This window comes from Phragmites australis, chromosome 4 (assembly GCF_958298935.1).
Source record: "Phragmites australis chromosome 4, lpPhrAust1.1, whole genome shotgun sequence".
Classification (NCBI taxonomy): Eukaryota; Viridiplantae; Streptophyta; class Magnoliopsida; order Poales; family Poaceae; genus Phragmites; species Phragmites australis.
In genome coordinates, this window is record NC_084924.1 from 10,600,349 (window position 1) to 10,619,762 (window position 19,414).

General features: G+C 48.3%; 3 protein-coding genes across 4 annotated transcripts; all 3 read right to left on the reverse strand.

The window, feature by feature from the left end:
- Positions 1-850: 850 nt before the first annotated feature.
- LOC133915664 (zinc finger CCCH domain-containing protein 24-like) lies at positions 851-4,366 on the reverse strand. 2 transcript variants are annotated; one of them, XM_062358901.1, is made up of 2 exons: positions 4,003-4,366; positions 851-3,667 (listed from the first exon to the last, which is right to left on the reverse strand). In XM_062358901.1, the coding sequence occupies exon 2, from the start codon at positions 3,642-3,644 to the stop codon at positions 1,452-1,454; it is 2,193 nt and encodes a 730-aa protein (XP_062214885.1). In that variant the 5' UTR covers positions 3,645-3,667; positions 4,003-4,366; the 3' UTR covers positions 851-1,451. The 2 variants fall into 2 exon arrangements, with proteins under 2 accessions (XP_062214885.1, XP_062214887.1); XM_062358903.1 differs by lacking the exon at positions 4,003-4,366 and adding an exon at positions 3,821-3,994.
- Positions 4,367-16,094: 11,728 nt separating this feature from the next.
- LOC133914180 (protein ANTAGONIST OF LIKE HETEROCHROMATIN PROTEIN 1-like) lies at positions 16,095-17,557 on the reverse strand. Its single transcript, XM_062357318.1, has 3 exons — positions 17,129-17,557; positions 16,714-16,939; positions 16,095-16,630 (listed from the first exon to the last, which is right to left on the reverse strand). Exons 1-3 carry the CDS (start codon positions 17,531-17,533, stop codon positions 16,185-16,187), a joined length of 1,077 nt encoding a protein of 358 aa, XP_062213302.1. The 5' UTR covers positions 17,534-17,557; the 3' UTR covers positions 16,095-16,184.
- A 356-nt stretch (positions 17,558-17,913) lies between these two features.
- LOC133914587 (uncharacterized) lies at positions 17,914-18,540 on the reverse strand. Its single transcript, XM_062357664.1, has one exon. It carries the CDS (start codon positions 18,538-18,540, stop codon positions 17,914-17,916), a length of 627 nt encoding a protein of 208 aa, XP_062213648.1.
- Between the last annotated feature and the right edge of the window lie 874 nt (positions 18,541-19,414).

The following is a 19,414-nucleotide window of genomic DNA, read 5'->3' on the forward strand; positions in this document are numbered from 1 at the left end:
CACGGTGGGTGCGTCAGGGTGGGCGCGGCTAGCAGGCGCAACAATGAGCCGTCGTGGCGGGGCACGGGCGCGGTGAGCAGGCGCTGCATCGAGCGACCCGGGAAAAATTACCACTCCTATCCTAGTGCATATCCTGAAGAAGAAATGCTGCCAGCGATCGATGCTTGGTGCACGTTGGCTAGGCATGGGCTTTTGCGTCGTTCGTTGTAGTAGTCCGGATGGGGATCCATAGCCGGAAACTTGCAAGCAATACCGACATACCTGAATCCTGCACTTTCTGGACGGGGACCGTGGAAGCAGCTCTGTCGTTCAGTTGCCTGGACCTTGTTGTAGCTCAAACTCTCGTGCATTTACAACGGGAAATTGGGATACTTGCTGCAGCTAGCGACTGTGGTGGAATTCCAAGTGGCAGTCTTAGGCAGACTTGAGAGTTGAGACTGAGAAATCATTCCTCTTTTATGGAAGGCATGAAAAAACTCCCATGGCTTTCTGGAAGATTAGAACCGTGTGTTTCTGTTGTGGAGAAGAAACCAAGAATCATGTCGCTGATACGCGTCCACGAAATACTGGTAGGAATTCGAATCACGATCTGGGTGGGCACAGAGGATAAGATTCCAATCTCGCAGCAGCAGACTAATATTCGACGTATGACCTCGCTCACATTCGGCAAATAAAAATGCGCCAAGAACTGAACACACCCAGCACCCACTGGCCACTACCAGTCATGTTTGCATACCCTCTTCAAAGCATCACAATATCACACACGTGTACAGGTGAAAAAAACATCTTTAGGATATTTCACCAGTTTCCAACCATTTGCTACCCATAATTTCCCCAAAGACAGCAGCCAAACACAAATGAGGATATTTCAGATGCATAATATTTTGAGAGTTCAAAATAATATACAAGTTCAAAACAATATTACATTATTGCAAATATTATCCAAGGATTATGCAGGCCTCAAGATCTAACCAAAACAAGGCCACAAGATAATCCACGACAAATGGTAAAGGGGAAAAAATACCTTTGAACTTGATAGACTACTATAGGATCCCAAGTAACCACTTGCACCATCAGTACATCAAGTATCAATATCATAATGAACAAACACCACTACACAAAGGAAAGAATTCCAACACAGCAAACAAGTCTTCCTTTTTAACAGGGTTAATTAACAAAATAGAGAACTTCTGGTTGATGAACTGATGCTGCCGGGGTGCAATTCTACCAGGGTTGGCCTTGGAACAACCCCAACCGAGGAACTTCACTCCTTAACCTACTGGAACATCAATAATGTATATGATTTACCTCCAAAATTAAAGAAAACCAATCTGTGAATCACCGCCTTCAGCTATCCATCTTTGTCGAACATCTCAATTAACAGAAGAAAAAAAACTTCGAGTTCATTAGATAAGAATAGTACCCTCACACCTTCCAGGCTCATTGTGCATCTATGTTGCTAGACTACCAATCTGCTGATCAAGCTGCATCTGCTCAAGCAATGCTCCTATAACCGCAGCTTGGTCATGTCCATCCAGTTGTGTGTGCAGACCAGAACCATCACCATTGCTCATGCCAGGAGGCATTAGTGGGGAGGGTCCAACAGAGTTAATGGATTCAGCTGTAGTAATTTGCTTCTCTGGTGGAGATTCCTTAACCAGTGTATGTACCCAAGAGAGATCAGGATCATCACCACCAGACCTCAGCTCAAAGGACGATGACCGGCGGAGCTTACCCAATTCCTCACCATTTACACCCCAATCTGGTGTTCCTGAAGGAGATCCCCACTTGGACCATGATGAGCTTAGAGGGGAGCCAACAAGAGCAGATGATCGTGCAGCACTAGGCCCAAGGTCACGAGAACTGAGACTCCTCATTGTCTGCTGCTGCTTCTCACGCTGGACAAGAGCAGCAGCCAGGTGGGAGCTCATTGGGGAACCTGATTCAACACATCGAGGAGACATCCGGCCAGGAGAGGATATCCCCAGTGATGCATGCAACAGAGATGAGTGTGAAGGCAACTGCTGGTTGTCCACAGCCTTTGGAGAGAAGACTCCTGTGTTGATTGGTGAAAGCAGCGCTTGCTGCTGCTGCTGGAACTGATTCAGGATAGCAGCCTTGTGAGAAGGTGAAAACATAGCACCCTGTTCAGCATTACCATACCTCGGGGACGAGACCATCTCAGCAGAGAAGAGATCATCCAGGTTTGACGGATTCAGGGACTTGGTCCGAGCAGAGTGGTTCCCTGTGGAACTGAGACGTGAATAGCAAAGATCATTCATAAGCTGGGAATCGAGATCCTGCATCAGGGAGTAGTCATCAGCAGGCATATCCCTTGCATTAAGAGAGGTTCGGAGCCTGCTCGACTGAAGACTGCTGCCCGGAAGGTGTAATGTTGGAACATTAGGCTGCTGCCAGCCCAATGAAGGGGGCATCCCATTGCCTGAGGGGGACATTGGTGAGGTAAACGGGGACATTACCGCTGAAACTGATGATGGGGAACCAGGCATCAAGCTCATTGCTGCAGCCATCTCCATTGCAGCTGTTGCTGAAGCCCTTGGGGATGGTACCGCCGATCCAGTGGAGACATACAGTGGGCGGAGCTCATCAGTTGTGTGGGCAAAGAAACAGACGCGTCGGCTACAGCTCGTGCCATCCTTGCAAAGGCGGGTACGGTACTGTGCTGGATGGAGCCAGCACTCAAACACTCCATGAGCATACTCACACATGTCGCCACGCCGGCACACACCCTTTCTGAAGTCTGGGCATGGCACGCAGCTATAGTGGTACTTGCGAGGGTCCCGGCGCCGAGCATTCTCTCCTGGGTGGACAAAGGGGCACTCAGTCCAGTCATGCGAGTATGCCCGCGAGCATGGGCGGATCTTGAACGAGTACATGCGGAACTCATCAGAAGCATAGATGCTGTTCTTAATGTCTGGAAGGGATGGATCCACTGGATATTCCTTCTTCTCCGATGTCACAACCCTAGGCAGGTCAGCAAACTTTGTCGTCATCATCACAGCAGCAGACGGAGACCGTGCATCCTCCGCAGTAGGGGATGGCACGGGCGATGAGAACGAGTTCGTGGACCTTGTCACCACCCGGAGCATGCCATGCTCAGACTTCGGGCATCCAAGAAGATCTTGGAGGGCGAACTTGGCGTCAAACATCTTCGGTGGCACAGATATCACATCAGCCGGACGGCGCCCAGAGTCATCCGTGGCGTCAGCGTCTGCCCCAGCACTGAGCAGCAGTTTGACGGTCTCAACGGCCGTCCGTGAGCCACCGGAGGCGGCGCAGTGGAGGGCGGTGGTGTCGCAGCGTCGGTTGACGTCGACTGACGGAAGGGACAGCAGCAGGCGAAGCGCGGCGAGGCTCCCGTAGGTGGCGGCGACCATCAGCGGGGTGCGGTGCTCCAGGACCTTCCGGCGGCCGTACCAGAGGCCAGCCTCGTCCGCGGTAGCCGGCGGCGCGCGCTCCAGCGCACGGCGCAGCCCCTCCGCGTCGTCGTCCGCGGCAAGCTCCAGTAGGCTGGCGAAGGCGTCGTCCGTGTCGACGGTGAGGTGTTTCGCCATCTCGGCGACGGCAGCCGCCGCCGCGCCGCCGGCCGCAGGGTGCGCGGAGATCGGCATGCCGGTCATCATCGGAGCTCCTTGGATCGGAACAACTGAAGCGACGGCGAGAAAAAGAAAACCAGTCAAGAAACTAGTGAACCAAATCCTCAGCAGCACAAGAAATAGACTAAAAAAGCCACCGAATCGGAAGAAAACGGAAAGCGAGATACAAGACCGGGCCTGCAGAAGGGATCAAGAAAACCCACCCCACAAATCCCGCAAGAAAAAGCACCCAAAATCTCCCAAAAAATCCAATCTTTGGCTAGATCAGGACGCCTCCACCGAGCTCATGCTCTCAAGCCGGCCAGAAAAGGAAAGCGAGTACTACTCCCTAGCTGCTCCCCGCAGCAGATCCGAGCGAGAAAAAGGAAAGGAGAGGCCAGCTTGCCTGTTCAGTATCACATCAGCGCGTGATGCGGCGAACTATCTCATCACGGCAGCGACCGAACCGCCCCCAAGATCTCCGAAATCCCCATGCGGAGGAGGGACGGACAATACGGGAAAGCGCGAAGGATCGAGAGGAAAGCGGCGAGCTTGCGCCGAGCCGTCTGGGCGGAGGCAAAGATAGGCCCCGATCTATCTATCCGGCTCGCGATTGTTGGGGAGAAGAGAAAACGAGAAGCTTGGGGTGTGCGCGAGGGAGGAGAGAGAGGAGGAGCAGTAAAAAAGGGGAAAGTGAGGATAGAGAAACAGGGTACAGAGAGGAAGTTGGGGTTGAGGCTTTCAGGGTTCTCGCAGCAGCGCACACTCTCTGTCTGTCTCTGCTTATCTCGGCGGCAATTAGCCGGAGTAAATAATTCGGATGAGAAACGGTAAAAAGAGGGGTAAGCGGGGTGTAGTGCGCAAATAAAATCATTAAAATCCTTTTTGTTTTGTACTACTAATGTTTGGTGTGCTAGTACAGAAGAACACTATTGACATTGAAAATTTTAGACTTATGACATAAACCTAAATTTTTCATTAACATTCCACGTGCGATTTTAAGTGGTGGGTACAAACTTTTGGTTTCTAAGCCATTTGGCATGTCCTTCATCGATATCAAATCAAGTTATGACTGATAAAAATCTTTAATATATATCTTACACGATGAAACATTTATGATCAAAGTTGATTATTTTCTTCTCTTCTCTTAATTGTTTAGTAACCTTCAGTCAATTTAAAAACTTGTAATTACAAGTGGATTGGATACATATCCAAATCGAAAGAGACAAATCTAATAAAAATCCAGTCCAATACAAACCAAATACAAGGTGTATTGCATCCAAACCATGTTTTTAAGTCCAAATCCATCCAACCACATCCAATTATCACACTGGTAAGCTTGCCGTAGAGACACCAGTGGCGGTCGCTCAGCACGGGCTCCTCGCCGCGCGGCTTCTACCGCAGCTCCGACAATGGGGAGGAGCTGGTCGAGGTCACGCTCGACCTCCAGGACGACGACGCCATTGAGTTGTGTAGCGTTGAGTCAGCCGCGAGGGGTGCGACGGTGGTGGTGGGAGTGACCACCGGGGCGCCGACGTTGTGGTCGGGGGGACACGATTGGAGCACACGGGCGGTGCGTCGTCGTCATTATCGCAGTCATCGTCGATCCGGCGGGACCTCGTCGCACCACCTGCTGCAGTTCCCATAAGAACTCAAGGCGGAGGTCATAACAGCTCGTGCCGATTCTCGCAGGACCTCAACAAGCAGTCTTACGGGATCAATTCTACCCTCGCCGCACCGTCGGGAAGCCGCGTCAACCATCCTCTTCAAGCATCGAGTCCGCCCTCGCCGTGCCGATGGACAGCCGAAGCAGCTGCCAATCCGCCAGTGCCGCCCGCGCTAGCGTCTCTAGTGGCGACACCCATGTCAGCGAGCTGAAGCCACAGCCATCGCCGCGCTTGTAGGAGATCATGACGGCATGACAGCCTCGCTGGTGAGAGGAACCTGAGCTCCCGTCCATCTCTTCCACCGCGCGCGCAGGCTGCGAAGCAGAGCAACAGAGAGATAGATGTTGAGGAAGACGATGACGAGGTCACGGCGATTTCCGTCACAAGGGGCTTTGCGGCGCCTCCGCTTCACCAGTGCAGCAAAGGCCAACAACGCCTTGTCAAGTCCAATGTACAAGTTGGACATACAAATTTTGGTTCATTAGCATCCAATTATCCATATTAAGTAAACCAAAAGATCCATGTATATCCAAGTCTAAATCCATCGAATCCAATGAAGTCCAAGAAGGAGAAGTCCAATTTGACATTGCATTACTCAAATCTAATCCCACTGCAATTAATAGACGCTATCAATATTAAAAAATATTAATATATTATTTATTTATTTATTCAATAACTAGAATCAATATATATATATATTTTATAATAATTAGATATAGAATACAAGAGTTATACATACATCTTTGATATCTACCATCCATAAATCTTAATCACATAGCATAAATTCATATTTAGAACATACTAATTACAGAATGTAATCAAATTTCTTGATCCCTCCCCACAGCAATAACCAATCACCCCCATGCCTCGCATCCAACTCCGAGCCCGCTTCACCCTGCTGCGTGTCGGAGGTTAGCTAGACCTCTTGCCTTTTCCTTTCAGTGTCATTTTCTGTGTAGAGATAAGTATATTTTCGCTATCTTAAGTTGATAAATTTTAAGATGTATCCTTAACTTTTTATTTTTTTTGAAAATTTTTAGTCTCTGTCACAGTATTATTGTTTTTACGTGTTACACACCGGTGTGGTTGCTACTGTTCTTATAAAGGGTTGGTTATAGCCATTTAATTTGGGCATGTACATTGTTGTAGCCTTGTAGGCCACAAGAGGCTGTTTTCGAAGCTAGGCAGGCTACAAATAATGCCTTGCAAAAGTTAGAGGACACTTACGGTTCATTTGTTATATTTTATTTTGACAAGAATATCGAATTAGGCACATCACTTGGATGTTTGTTTAATGTGGAGTTAGAGGCAATGATTAGAGCAAAGGGGTCCAAGAAGAATAAGAGCCTACTGCCATTCTATTAGGGAAAATACAATCAAGTGCTTAGGACAAATATTATTCTGGCCACGTAGGACAGCTTAGGTACTTATTTCGTAGCATGCTAAGAATACAATTATTTAATCACCTAGTACAAAGATGTGCTTGCCGTAGATGAGATGAATCTTCTATGGGTGTTTCATGACATAGGGACATTGTGTCTTTAAGCACTCTTACACGACTACTCTCTCTGTTTAGTAGACGTATTTCTTCTAAATTGGATCTTCGAAGTTAGATTTTGATTAAATTTTTTAATAAAATATATCATTTATAACTATAAAATCTATATAGTATGAAATAATAAATCTAGTTATATAATTTTTATATACTAAAAATTCTTATAATTAATTAAATATAAATAAAGTATATAAAATTTGATTTTTTAAAATAAAATACGCATCCTATTTCTAAACTGATAAAGTATCTTTACATGCCCTTATAATTGTCTTTTCTGTGGTTCCGTAACTTAAAGTTGCCCCGAGCAGAATTTGTTGGTAAGTTTTCAATATTGAGCTATATGCACCTACCATCTAATCAGATAAACTCAAAAAGTGAACTTACTTCGAGATAGTAGAAGTTTGAGAGTTGGCTTTCGTCCAGAAATCCTGCCGGAATTTACTCGGTGCTTCTTGCAATCTTTCATGTGTGCCGTGAAGCCTTTTTGTTTCTTCGAGTTCTAGCTTTGCTATGCATGCCAGCTAATATATTAACTACTTAGTTTAATTATAAATGTAGGTTATTTTAGATTTATATATAAATATTAAAAAAATAGATCAAATGATCTTATTGTTCTTTATTTATTATATTAGAAAAGATAATTTATTTATTTATGAGAGGAGTAGTATTTATCAAACAAGAGCAAGAATAGAGCAAAAGAAATATATATATATATATAAAGTTTAAAAATAATTTATATTTAAAAAATAGTTGAGGTTAAAACGACGTATACTTATAATGAGTGTTGCGGTGTTGCCATTGCCAATGAGCTGTCAACTCTACTGCTACATGTTCTATAAAGCTGTATCTTACCGACTCAGGTTCGTTGCCTACCATGAGTCATTGGCGGAGCTACTATTTTTGAATTGAATAGGTACTACAATATTTTATAAGATCGTGAAATTAATATATAGATAAGAAATTTCTAAAAGTATAATACAAATGTATTAAAAAATATATCATAATATCATAAATTCAATAAATAAGTTCAAATTTTGCAAAAATCTTATAACTATGAAAGTCTCAATTATATCATCTTTATTTACTTTGAAGAAAATATTCAGCCCAATAAATATGATTAAGCCATATAATGGTTCAAAGTTTAGCATAAATCACACAATCTAATTTTAAAAATCATGCTAATTAAGTATTATGTGAGTAATCTGAATAATAAAGAAAAACAATAACATCGATATCTGTCAAATAAATATTGAAACAACTAACAAGATATCAATCATAACAACAACTATTAGCATTATATCATGCAATGCGTTTGCTCTAACTGCTAGCTAGTGCTGCAGCCACTTCACTTTCATCTCTCTGTTCCCTTTTTTAAAATAAGGATCAAAGCTAAAACTTGATTTTCTAGATAAGGATAAAGTAATTAGTAATTTACTTGTCTTTAAGCTCTTGCTAAATTTTATCAATGACACCAAGACACATTCTCTTATATAATGATCATCAACTGTTTGTACCAGATAAATTGAAGCTCACAGGGTCTCACGCGGTATTGCAATTTTGGAATTTACAATCAACATTAAACATACACGATTACAAGATTAATTGAAACTCACAATATTGTAACATCGAACATCAAACATATATGATAGTTGAGTAACTCTACTCTACACTCATAGTCATGCTTTCTAACCTTAACACATACTTACATCAAAATGAGCCAGATTACCAGGTAGTCTTAGAACAACCTAGCCTATCTACCGGATCCGTCTATGCATATAACCTATTCTTCTCGAGAAGATTTGGATTATTCCCTGAAGAAAAAAAGAGGCTTTGGATTATATCAAGTTAGCTGAACCTACCATGACCATTTCATATCGCAAAGCACAAAATCAGGCCATCGAACTTCGTCAAATGTCCTTTTTCCCATACGGCAAACAAAGACGATTTTTGACCCGCAAAAGGAAAAAAACAGACGATTCCCTCCAAAGAAACGCAGCAACGAGTTATACGTGGGGAAAAAACTATCAGATAAAGGACATGCTTTGATACAGGCCCTTGACGATGAATCGGTAGCAACCAACCGGCCCCCGTCCTTGCCCGGCCACGACCGCACGAGGGCAACCCCACGTTCCGTCTGCATGCCCATTCTGGCCAAAACCGAGCTGCCGCGGGCAGATCTAGGCAGCGATGGCCGATGGCAACAGCAGCTTGTCAGCTTGGCCAGTTCCCCCACCACGCAGTACCACGCGCCCATCCACCACCACTCCATTCCGCCTTCTCGAAATTTCCGACCCTCACGTCCGCGTCCGCGTCCGCGTCCCCTTGTCCCCTTCGCCGCGCTGTGTCACCGAGCGGCTCCTGTCGGATCGCGGTCACGGGGCGAGGCCGAACCAGCGACGCGAACGAACGGCCGTTTCTGACCGTGCGCGGGCGGGGTTTCCACGCACCGGGTTCGCCCGCGCGCCGGGAGTGCAGCCCGCGGGGTGGGCATGGCACGGCATGGCACGGCACCGCACGGCGCGTGGTCCAGGGGCCGCGAGCGAACTCCTGTAGGTAGACAGGCGCCCCGCGCGCCCGGCAGCACCGCTGCAGGCTGGTGGTTTCGGGGCGATTTCGCGTCATAAACACCGACGAAAACGATGGTTTTGACCATTTGTGGGCTCATGATTCCAAACTTTGGTATACATACGGTATTATATACTTAGCTGATTTTTTTTCAAATAAATAGTCTTTCTCTTAATAAGCTACCCGTATGGTTTCATAGTCCTCTCTAAGACAAAAAAAAAAAAGAGAGTCAGCATTTGAGCATATGACAAAAAGATCCAATGCTATTTCACGAAAGCCTCTTAAAATCTACCTTTAGAAAAACCAAAACATAAAAGTATGAGATGCATATGAAGGGCATAAGATCGTTGGAAAAAAAAAATATTAAATGAAGTGGCATACCAAAATCTCAGATGTGAAAACAACTCTTGCAATTTTTGCTATTATGTCATGACAAGTGGTATCTATAACATATATTAATAGGCCAACAATTGGCAGCTCCCAGTGCACCAGGGTACTATAGCTATTGTAGCGATGTAGCCCCGCCGTCCGATGCTCATCCTATGTTCACGAGTCGTCCTCCCAAGTCCTCCAACGCTATTTGCACACGTGCCCTCGCGAAGGCTCCCGAAGCTCGCCGATTCTGTGGTCCTCTTCACTGACCTCCATGTTCGCTCTGCACCCCCTCTACCAGATTGAGCCATCGAAGCCGCCTCCCAACGGGCAAGGCCACACGAAGTAGGAAGGGGAGCGGACAAGAGCTTGTGGGTGAGTGTGATAGAGACACAAATTGGCGGCAAAGATAGCAGCTCCGAGCACGGGGGCAACAGATCTTGACTCCTATATGGGCGGACAATCCATTTTTGCATTCTATTTGGGCGTTAGAGCCTCAGGGCAGGCACGGATTTGGGGCATGAACGCCATGACAGAGGAGATCCAGAAAGAGGAGCTCAAGGAGAGCCGTTCGGTTCGGGGAAAGAGAGAGAAAGAGAGCAGCGGCTCAAGCGGTGTGGGTCGGGCTGCGCGGCTCAAGCAATGGAGATGGGGGTGAGCCCGGGTGGAGGAGGAGAGGACCGAGAGGGGTGGCGGCGTCTGAGAAAGACGACGAACAAGAGCTGGCTAGGACTCGCTCGTGTGGAGCAGGAGAAAAGGAACAAGCCGGGCCGAAGTAGAAGAAATGGGCCATTGCAGCCTATAACTAAATGAGCCGGCCTTTCATTTTATTGTTTCTTTTTTTTCCTTTTCTTTATTCTTTTCTTTTATTTACTCCACTAGGAGCTCTCAGCCCCTATAATTAGAAAAAGATTATGAGATTCTCTAATATTTTGAATGCAACCCGCACATCGTATTCTTCAATGAAAGGAAGGATGAAATACTATGTCTACGAGCTTTCTATTTTCAGAATTATATAGCTCAAGATGCTTGATTAACTCTGTCATATCTTTCGAGTCTTTCTTGTATTATGTAATGCTAAACTTCAAAAGATAATGTTATGATTTTAACAGTACCGTACAGTTGTACCAACTACAATGTATATTAGCACTTGATAGTATCAATGTAACATTATATGGTTGTATCATATAATCTTCCTTATACTTTCGTATCGCAGTCTGTGAATGTTTTAAAAAAAATACAGATGATGCAATCTAGACATAGCAAAGCGTGTCAATCTGTCTAATTTTCATAATTCAACCATGCATTCACACTAGGAACGGATGCCAAAGCCCAATCGTCCGATCCAACTGGCCGTTCCTCCCACCGTGCGCTCGGCCCACGCCACCGCGCTACCGGCCCAGCTCGCCCACGCAGCGCCGGCCTGCTCCCACACGTGCTCTCGCACCGTGCATCGTGTGGCTGTCCACGTGTCGGCGATCCAACGAGCGCTTGCGCCTCTTCTCTCTCATCCACTTCATCGTGACATCGACCGCTGTTCCTCCTCTCAGGGAAAATATCCCACCGGCATTCGCTTCTCCCACTCTCTCTGTCGGAGGGTTAACTTCTGTCGCAGGGATCCTGAGGGACCCCTTTTTAGAGATTCAGCCGGGGGGATGATTCTGAATATGTTTGCTGGAGAAATAAATGGATATGAATGCGATGGCTGGCAGGGTGGAATGATCTGATGCGGAATGAAGTAAATGCACTGGGGTTTAGACAGGTTCGGGCCGCACGGAGGCGTAACAACCTACTCCTGTGTGGATACTATAAATGTCTTGAGAATGTCTCTCAGGAATGTGCTAGTTACAAGAATGTTTGTCTATCCTAGAGCCTGTGGCTCCTTGTTCTTTGGTCTGTGTGTATCTGTTGGCTTTGGGTGCTCTTGGACTTCTCGATCTTCTCTACTTCCTTAACTTCTTCAACCGTGCAGAGCTTGCCAAGCTTTCAAGAAGACTTGTTTAGCTTGTCGAGAGATTCAACTTTGTCCGTGCTGCCGACCGCTTTAAATACCCGCCGGCAGTAGCGTACCCCGAATGGGAGGGCACGAGTTCTAAGGTACCATAAATGGAAAGGGAGTCATCATAGCCTCTGTGCGGAGTGACGGGGGTTAAAAATGCGCTCCGCGTCCGATCATCAGTTGCCATAATGGCACTGGCAACGGGCGCCGTGGAGAGGGCCCACCGGGCAGCCACAGAGCGGCCCGGCGTGCCCGCCCTGTCTTGTTCACCTGCCACAGCAGCGCAATAGACGGAATACCTCGGCCCTTGCGACGTTATCCCAAGGCGCGCCGGATGGCACGGGATGGGACCCGTGCATTTAATGTCCCCACGCCCTTCTGCCAGAATATGGTAGGAACTGACACCAAGCGTGGCGGGAGCAGTTGGAGGTGACAGGCCACGCGCGCTCTTAAATGCGGCCTCGGGCCTTTCACCTGCTGACACCTCATCGCTGGACTCCTGTGGGGGCCACTGACAGAGGGGCTTCCTGGGTCGTCGGGGAACCGAGTGCTCGGGGGTCACTGTTCACCTCCCCGAGCACTCTCTCCCGAGAACACCCTTCCTTGGTGCTCGGGGAACCGAGTGCTCGGGGGCCACTGTTCACCTCCCCGAGCACTCTCTCCCGAGCATGCTTGTACAGATCCTCGGGGAACCGAGTGCTCGGGGGCCGCAGCTCGCAGCCCCGAGCACTCTCTCCCAGAACTTCCTTTAGTGGGTCCTCGGGGTACTCGGGTGCCCGGGGGGCTACTGCTCGCAGCTCCGGGCACACCCCTCCCGGTACTTGGTTCTCCTGGTCGTCGAGGGACTTGAGTGCTCGGGGGTCACTGTTTACCTCCCTGAGCACTTTCTTCCTGTCACTTAGTCTTCGCAGATCATCGGGGAACCCGGGTACTCGGGGACCACCGACTGTGGCCCCGAGCGCCCTCTCCCGGGACTTAGTTTTTTTTTACCTTACGGAGGTGACCCCGCGGGATAGCGTCATGTGGCGGATTGCTGGCTTGGCCTCGGGATTCGGGGACCCCTGGTTCCTGATTCACCAACACTCTCCCTTCTCTCTCGCTTTCCCTCCGCCCATGCCTGAGCGCCCATGCCGCACAACTTTCATGCCCCGCCTGTGCGTGGACGGTGTAGGCCGCCCATACTGTGGGGAAAATGGTGGGAGCCGTCCACCACCTCGAAGTGATGATGCCCGCCGACATCTGCCTGATGTCATGTGCCCATCGTCTCTCTCTCCATCTCCCCTCTCTCGTCTATAAATAGCGCATCACGATCTCTCTCTCTCTCTCTCTCTCTCCATTTTGCCTCATCACCATGCTGCCGCCTTCGCCATTGCTGTCACAGTGACCTCGCTTTCGACATCCTGTCCCCACAATTGCCGAGGAGCACCTGGGAGCCATCGACGTCCTTGTTCCGCCTTGTATCCACCTGGAGCCCGACGGGAGCCACCCGTGCACGAAGCCGAGTGAACACCATCACCGCTGCAGCTTCTCGTCACTGGTTGCCTTCCCATTCCTTCGACCTAGACACCGATGAGCCTCCTAGTTCGCTCTCGTGACCGCGTAGATAGCATGTTGCCACCCCGAGCTCTCTGTTAGTGTGTAGCCACACGCCGCCGTGCTTATTGACTTCCACTGTCGTGTAGTGGTCACCGCTGGCGTGCTGGTATCATGCCATGATGGCTAGAGGCCTTGGGACCCTTTTTTTTTGCAGGTTGGCATCTCCCTGTGCAAGGGAGGTGCTGTCCGATTTTGCTCGCGTCGCTGCCCCCTTTTCGGCCATCGTCTGGTAGCGCTTTCACTGCTGGCCACCATCGATGAGCCCTCCATCGAGTCCGCCTTGTCGCGTAGAAGCCCGACATCTGCACGGCCACCACAGCTTCAAAGCCCACCGCCAAGGCCCGCTAAACCACCAGCCCAATCCTGAGCGGGCTGACACTGTGCAACCCAAAGCCCAGCCTGGACCATCCAGGCTTGGACTTAGCCCATCTAAGCCCAGTTCAGCTCAATCCAGCACTGTTCATATGGGGTGTGTTTGGTTGGCTGTACGAGGTTTTTAGAGCTGCACCGTATATCCTGGATGAGGGGAAGCAGGCTGAGGGGATCCGTATTCTGAAAAAAAAGTGTGTTTGGTTGGCTGCAGCTGTGGATGCAAGCTGAGCTGAGATTCTGTTTGGTTGGCTGTATATGAGGCTGTATGAGCGGGTGCAAAGTGCTGAGATTGTGATTGGTTGCCCGCATGAGTGGAGTATGGTGACCTTGCACCTGAGGAGCGGTGTGCTTACCCCCCTAAAGCTGTTGTGTGTATGTTGTGTAGGTCAGATTTGAATGTGGCTTAAATTTTTAGAAATTTTGAAGTGTTGTTTAGGTAATGTACTTGAATGAGGTAAGTTTGGATGAAGTGTTATAGGTTGTCTATTATGGCTCGAATTTTGTCAAGTCCTCTAGATGATGAGCATATGTTGTTGTATTATCTCTCGCTGATCGCATTTAGGCATAAGACTGATGTGCTAAATAGAATAAGACAATACATATGTTGAGTTAATTCGTAACAGACAAGAATCAAGTTGAACGAAAGGTGCTCAACTAACTTGATTTGCACAATAAACACATGTCCATATTGCACCTAAGCATGAACCCTCCAACATTTACACAAAATAATCACATGAGCAGCCAACAGTTTATAAGGTTTAGACCGCTTCATCATCACAACCCATAGTGCCACATCATGTACTAAGCTTAGCTATTAGAAGATGTCCACAGTTTCATCTTACATAAATAGATATGGCCTCGAGGGTGGAGGAATGTTCATTAACCACCAACTAAGTAGGCAAAAGGTTAGTGTTAGATGACAAGCACATTAGTCAGTGAAGTAGTGCTTGGCGATCCAACGATTCATCCACTTACGACGATGCTCAGCACTCATCTGCACAAAACCAATGCTCTGTGGCTTGTGGTCATAGAGCCAATCAAGAGCAGCCAGCAATGCATCCTCGGAGAAGCCAGGGAGGTTCATGACCGCATTGTACACATCGGGATGTGCCTCAGCATGGACGGTTGCCTTGATTGCACCTGCCATATCCTTTACAGCTTCGGTCATGCCGTTGAAGATGATGGCCTCATCTTCTGTGATCATGGCCCTCTTCCTCTTTGAACCAGCCCCACTGGAGGAGTCCTTCCCTTTCCCCCCCGCCGATCCAACAGCAACCTCCTCAGAGGCATGCGGGGGAGGGGTGTTGGTGTTGGTGTCATCATCCACGGACTCTGCAATAACCTCGGGAAAGATAATCCCCGCATTGGTGGCAGTCGAAATCGGGTCCGCCTTGCCTTCGCTCTCCACCTCATCGGGAGGAGGTCCCAAAGGCTCATTGGAGCCCATAGCATACCTCCCAGTGGCCTGTCCAACAGAGAAGATGGCAACCATCTGCTCATAGTTCTCGAGAGGAACGTTGAGGTAGTCAACATCAGCAGGGTGATCCTACAAATATGAGATGTATCTATCAGAAAATAGATCAAAGTGTTTGACACTGAAGTCAGTTGTGATGCATCAACCTTGATGTGGCCTTTGTAGTGCTCGTCCTCTAGTACGATGGAGTGTGTGTTGTCATCCCACAAGGCACCGCTGATGTCCCGTAGCTTGCATATTTTCACCCACCTTGATCTCCATTTGCGAAGGTGGTTGTACACCTGACTCCCGCTGACTTCTACACCGCACTGCTCAGTCACTTTTCTTGCAACTGTGTTTAGGTGCGCCTCCTTAAAGCCCTTATCAGTCCGCACTCCACCCTCAATCAGCGCAACCAAATGGCGCAGCATCATGTTGGACATGTGGGCTGTCCACCGCAATTGATTCCTTGCCCCACCGACACCCCCATGCTCAGCCATCACCTGCAAAACTCAGCAAATCTCAGCAATAAAAACTGCACTTACATTGACTGAAAACAGAACTAAAACAGCACTTAGATTCATCTAAAAACAGCACTAAAACGGCACATCAATTCATCTCAAAACAGCACTAAAACTGCACTTCCATTCAGCACTAAAACACCACATCAATTCATCTCAAAACAGCACTAAACTGCACTTCCATTCAGCACGAAAACTGCACTTACATTGACTGAAAACAGAACTAAAACAGCACTTAGATTCATCTAAAAACAGCACTAAAACGGCACGTCAATTCATCTCAAAACAGCACTAAAACTGCACTTCCATTCAGCACTAAAACAGCACATCAATTCATCTCAAAACAGCACTAAAACTGCACTTCCATTCATCAAAATCAACAGCACTAAATCTGCACTTAAATTACCAATAATACATAGTCAGTTACATATGAATTTAGTCTACAAACCGTTGCACAATTAAAAGTACCAACTATTACACGATGCCTTTCATACACGCATGTTTCCCCTATTGTTCCACATAGCTAGTGCCCACTCGTCCCTCTTTGCTGCCCACGAGTTGTTGTCATATGCAACATCGTTATGTGCTTCGGGTTCCACAGGGTTTGGAGTCCAGTCTTGTTCCGCAGGGACACACTCATCAGGGCCGTGTGTTAGGATCCAGTTGTGCAAAATGCAGCAAGCTAGCACTAACTTCACTTGGGTTTTGTACGGGTGAAACGGCTTGTTGTAAAGAATTTTGAAACGATTCTTCAATGCACCAAAAGCTCGTTCTACTGTGACTCTAAGCGAGGAGTGCCTCAGATTGAATAATTCCCTATGGTCACGAGGGTTGTTCCTTCCACCATACTCCTTTAAATGGTATCGGCAGCCACAATATGGTGGAAGGAACCCAGGACGAACAGCATATCCTGCATCGACCAAGTAGAATTTACCTGACAAGAGGGAAATTGTATCCAAGTAAGCAAATTTTTACGTTAACTTAAACTTTTGTTGTTACCTAATGACCAACACTTACCCGGGGGAACCCTTAAGCCGTCATTCCTTTCTAAAGCGTCTGCTAGAATGATGGCATCATGAGCAGATCCCTCCCAGCCAGCTAAGACATATGTGAACTTAAGATCAAAATCAACAGCAGCCATAACATTTTGTGTGGTCACCCCCTTCCTACCCCGAAAGGTGGCTGCCATGCTAGCTGGGACTCTAGCTAGCACATGAGTTCCATCTATAGCACCAATGCAATCCTACACAAGAGTAAGAAACAATGATAGTTAACCACTACGGCGGGCATAAATGGAACCAACAACTACGGAACCTAACACTAGTACCTTGAAATATGGGTTGAACCTGCGGCTGTTTGCAATTTTTTGGTGCACATCGTTGGACGGTGGTCGAATCATCTCTCCTCGTAGCTCCCCAATAGCATACAGGACTTCTCGAAAGTAGCGACTAATTGTTTCCAAACCCCTTCTAAAATTCAACTTTATCAACCTAAATCTACAATTGTGGCCAACCACTTGCAGGAACATGGCAACTTGTTCCTCAATGGAGCTATGAATTGTATCTTTAAGCAACCGTCTTGTCCTGAGTAATGTGCATAAGTGAAAAAAGGGGGCTCTCCTCGTACGAAGCTGTTCTACACAATGACGATCATCATTATGAAAAATGAATCTAAGGTTTTCCATTCTAATTTTATCTCTTTCAGCTAAAGGACCATAGCTGATGGGTGCTTCACGACCTCGACGTCTATACAAAAACAACGTGTACGCACACATTGTAGCAACAACTCCCGCAGCATGAGCAATTATTTTTCGCCGCTTGACAGCCAACTCATCCATCTAACCATTGCAAATACGGACAAATTGTAATTATATTTATAAATGTTCATATGATCAGAAATATCCTTTCAGCTTCATCTCATACAGCAACATGTCAAACCACATATACAAATTACCTCGTTTCTTCACGGATACAAGTACCAAGATCCACCCTTGCACCTTCAAAGTTCTCTGCTGTATATGTTACTCCACCAAAATTTCCTGAAATTTACAGCACAATACTTAGCTACTAGTTGTGCAGCAGAATTATAAAAAAATAAATGCAGTGCACCAAAATTAGCTACTAGTTGTGCAGCAGAAATATAAAAAAAAATTTCAGTCCACAGCTCAGCACCCTCGCAGCCTCCATTTCCCCTCCCACCCTCGCAGCACTGCGCAGCTCAGCTCCTGGCTCGGCACTGCTCGGCACTGCGCCGCTCTCCCTGCTCCCCGCGCTCTCCCACCCTCGCAGCACTGCGCAGCTCAGCTCCTGGCTCGGCACTGCGCCGCTCTCCCTGCTCCCCGCGCTCTCCCTGCGCCCACCGGCCCCTGCGCCAACCCCACCGGCCCCATCGCCGCCTCCCTGCGCCCACCGGCCCCTGCGCCAAGCCTACCGGCCCCATCGCCGCTCCCCGCGCTCCTGGCCGCCCGGCATCTCCGGCGCCCACGAGGGCTGCCCGCTCCGGCTGCCCGCTCCCCGGCGCCCACTCCGGCTGCCCGCTCCCCGGCGCCCCCTCCCAGTGACGTGAGCCCACTCCGGCTGCCAGCTCCCCGGCGCCCACTCCGGCTGCCCGCTCCCCGGCGCCCCCTCCCAGTGCCGCGGCGAGCCCCCGAGCAGCCCTCCCCCGGCGTCCCCCCCCACACGGCGACGCGACGCCCCTGCTGCTCCCCCGGCGGCCGCCCTCAGCCGGCGCCGCTCCGCTCCCCCGGCGGCCGCCCTCAGCCCGCGCCGCTCCGCTCCCCCGGCGGCCGCCCTCAGCCCGCTCCGCTCCGCTGTGGGAGATGCAGATCCAGACCGGACTCACCATTCGAAATCGGCTGTGGAGAAGGCGCAGCGGAAGACGCGACTGCGGTAATGGGAGCCTCGTCTGACGGGTGGACCTTCTGTGCTGCCGTTGCATCCGCTCGGCCTGGCCTGGGAGCGATGGTCCTTCTGCGCGTACGTCCGATGCAGGTATTTTTGCACGAGCGGATGCACGCTGCACGCACTGTCCTGGAAACCAAACAATCATCTCTCTCTGCAATATACGCTGAGCAAGCACCAGCCGACGCAAGCACCGGCGGATGCAACCATCCGAACACGCCCATGGGTACCACCAAATCACTGTTCTAGCTCCGATTTCGACGATTCCTTTGCCAAAATTTATGTAATAATTATATACGAAGTTTAACTGTAATACTATAACTGTTGTACTATACATATCATCTACTTAATGCAAGAACTGATATTGAAGACACATGAGAACCAAGAACATGATCTTACAGATATAGAAGTACTTTTGTCAACAAACGGTTTAATATAATCTCTCTGCTCGTGAATCTACTAGTATAATTTTCATACTGACAGTCCTAAAAAGTTTTCCCTTGTCGCTTGTTTATGCTATTGTTCCCAATGCCAACTTCTCATAAATAAGTAAATGTAAAATGCATTCTTTACTTTTGACACACAGTTTAATCCCTTTAAATACCATATTTTAGCAAATTTGTGTCTAGTATCTAGCTTCGAAGCTCTTCAATCAGCAAGGCAGCAAGCATGTATGTCTTTGTGATATACGGGGGCACTCATCAATAGAGATAGAGCGCATAACGCCTTTGACGTTGCACCCATGCCCTATCGCACTTGTGGCCCGGGCCTCACTCGTGGTCGCGGGGTAGCCACTGCCGCACCAGCGCCCAGTAGCC

Coding starts and splice junctions, on each gene's coding strand:
- LOC133915664 (XM_062358901.1), bottom strand. CDS start 3,644: ATGATGACCGGCATGCCGATCTCCGCGCACCCTGCGGCCGGCGGCGCG.
- LOC133914180 (XM_062357318.1), bottom strand. CDS start 17,533: ATGGATGAGTTGGCTGTCAAGCGGCGAAAAATAATTGCTCATGCTGCG. Junction 16,940..17,128: donor TTAGTCGCTACTTTCGAGAA/GTCCTGTATGCT, acceptor ACTCTTGTGTAG/GATTGCATTGGTGCTATAGA. Junction 16,631..16,713: donor CGGCTTAAGGGTTCCCCCGG/GTAAGTGTTGGT, acceptor CCCTCTTGTCAG/GTAAATTCTACTTGGTCGAT.
- LOC133914587 (XM_062357664.1), bottom strand. CDS start 18,540: ATGGTGAGTCCGGTCTGGATCTGCATCTCCCACAGCGGAGCGGAGCGG.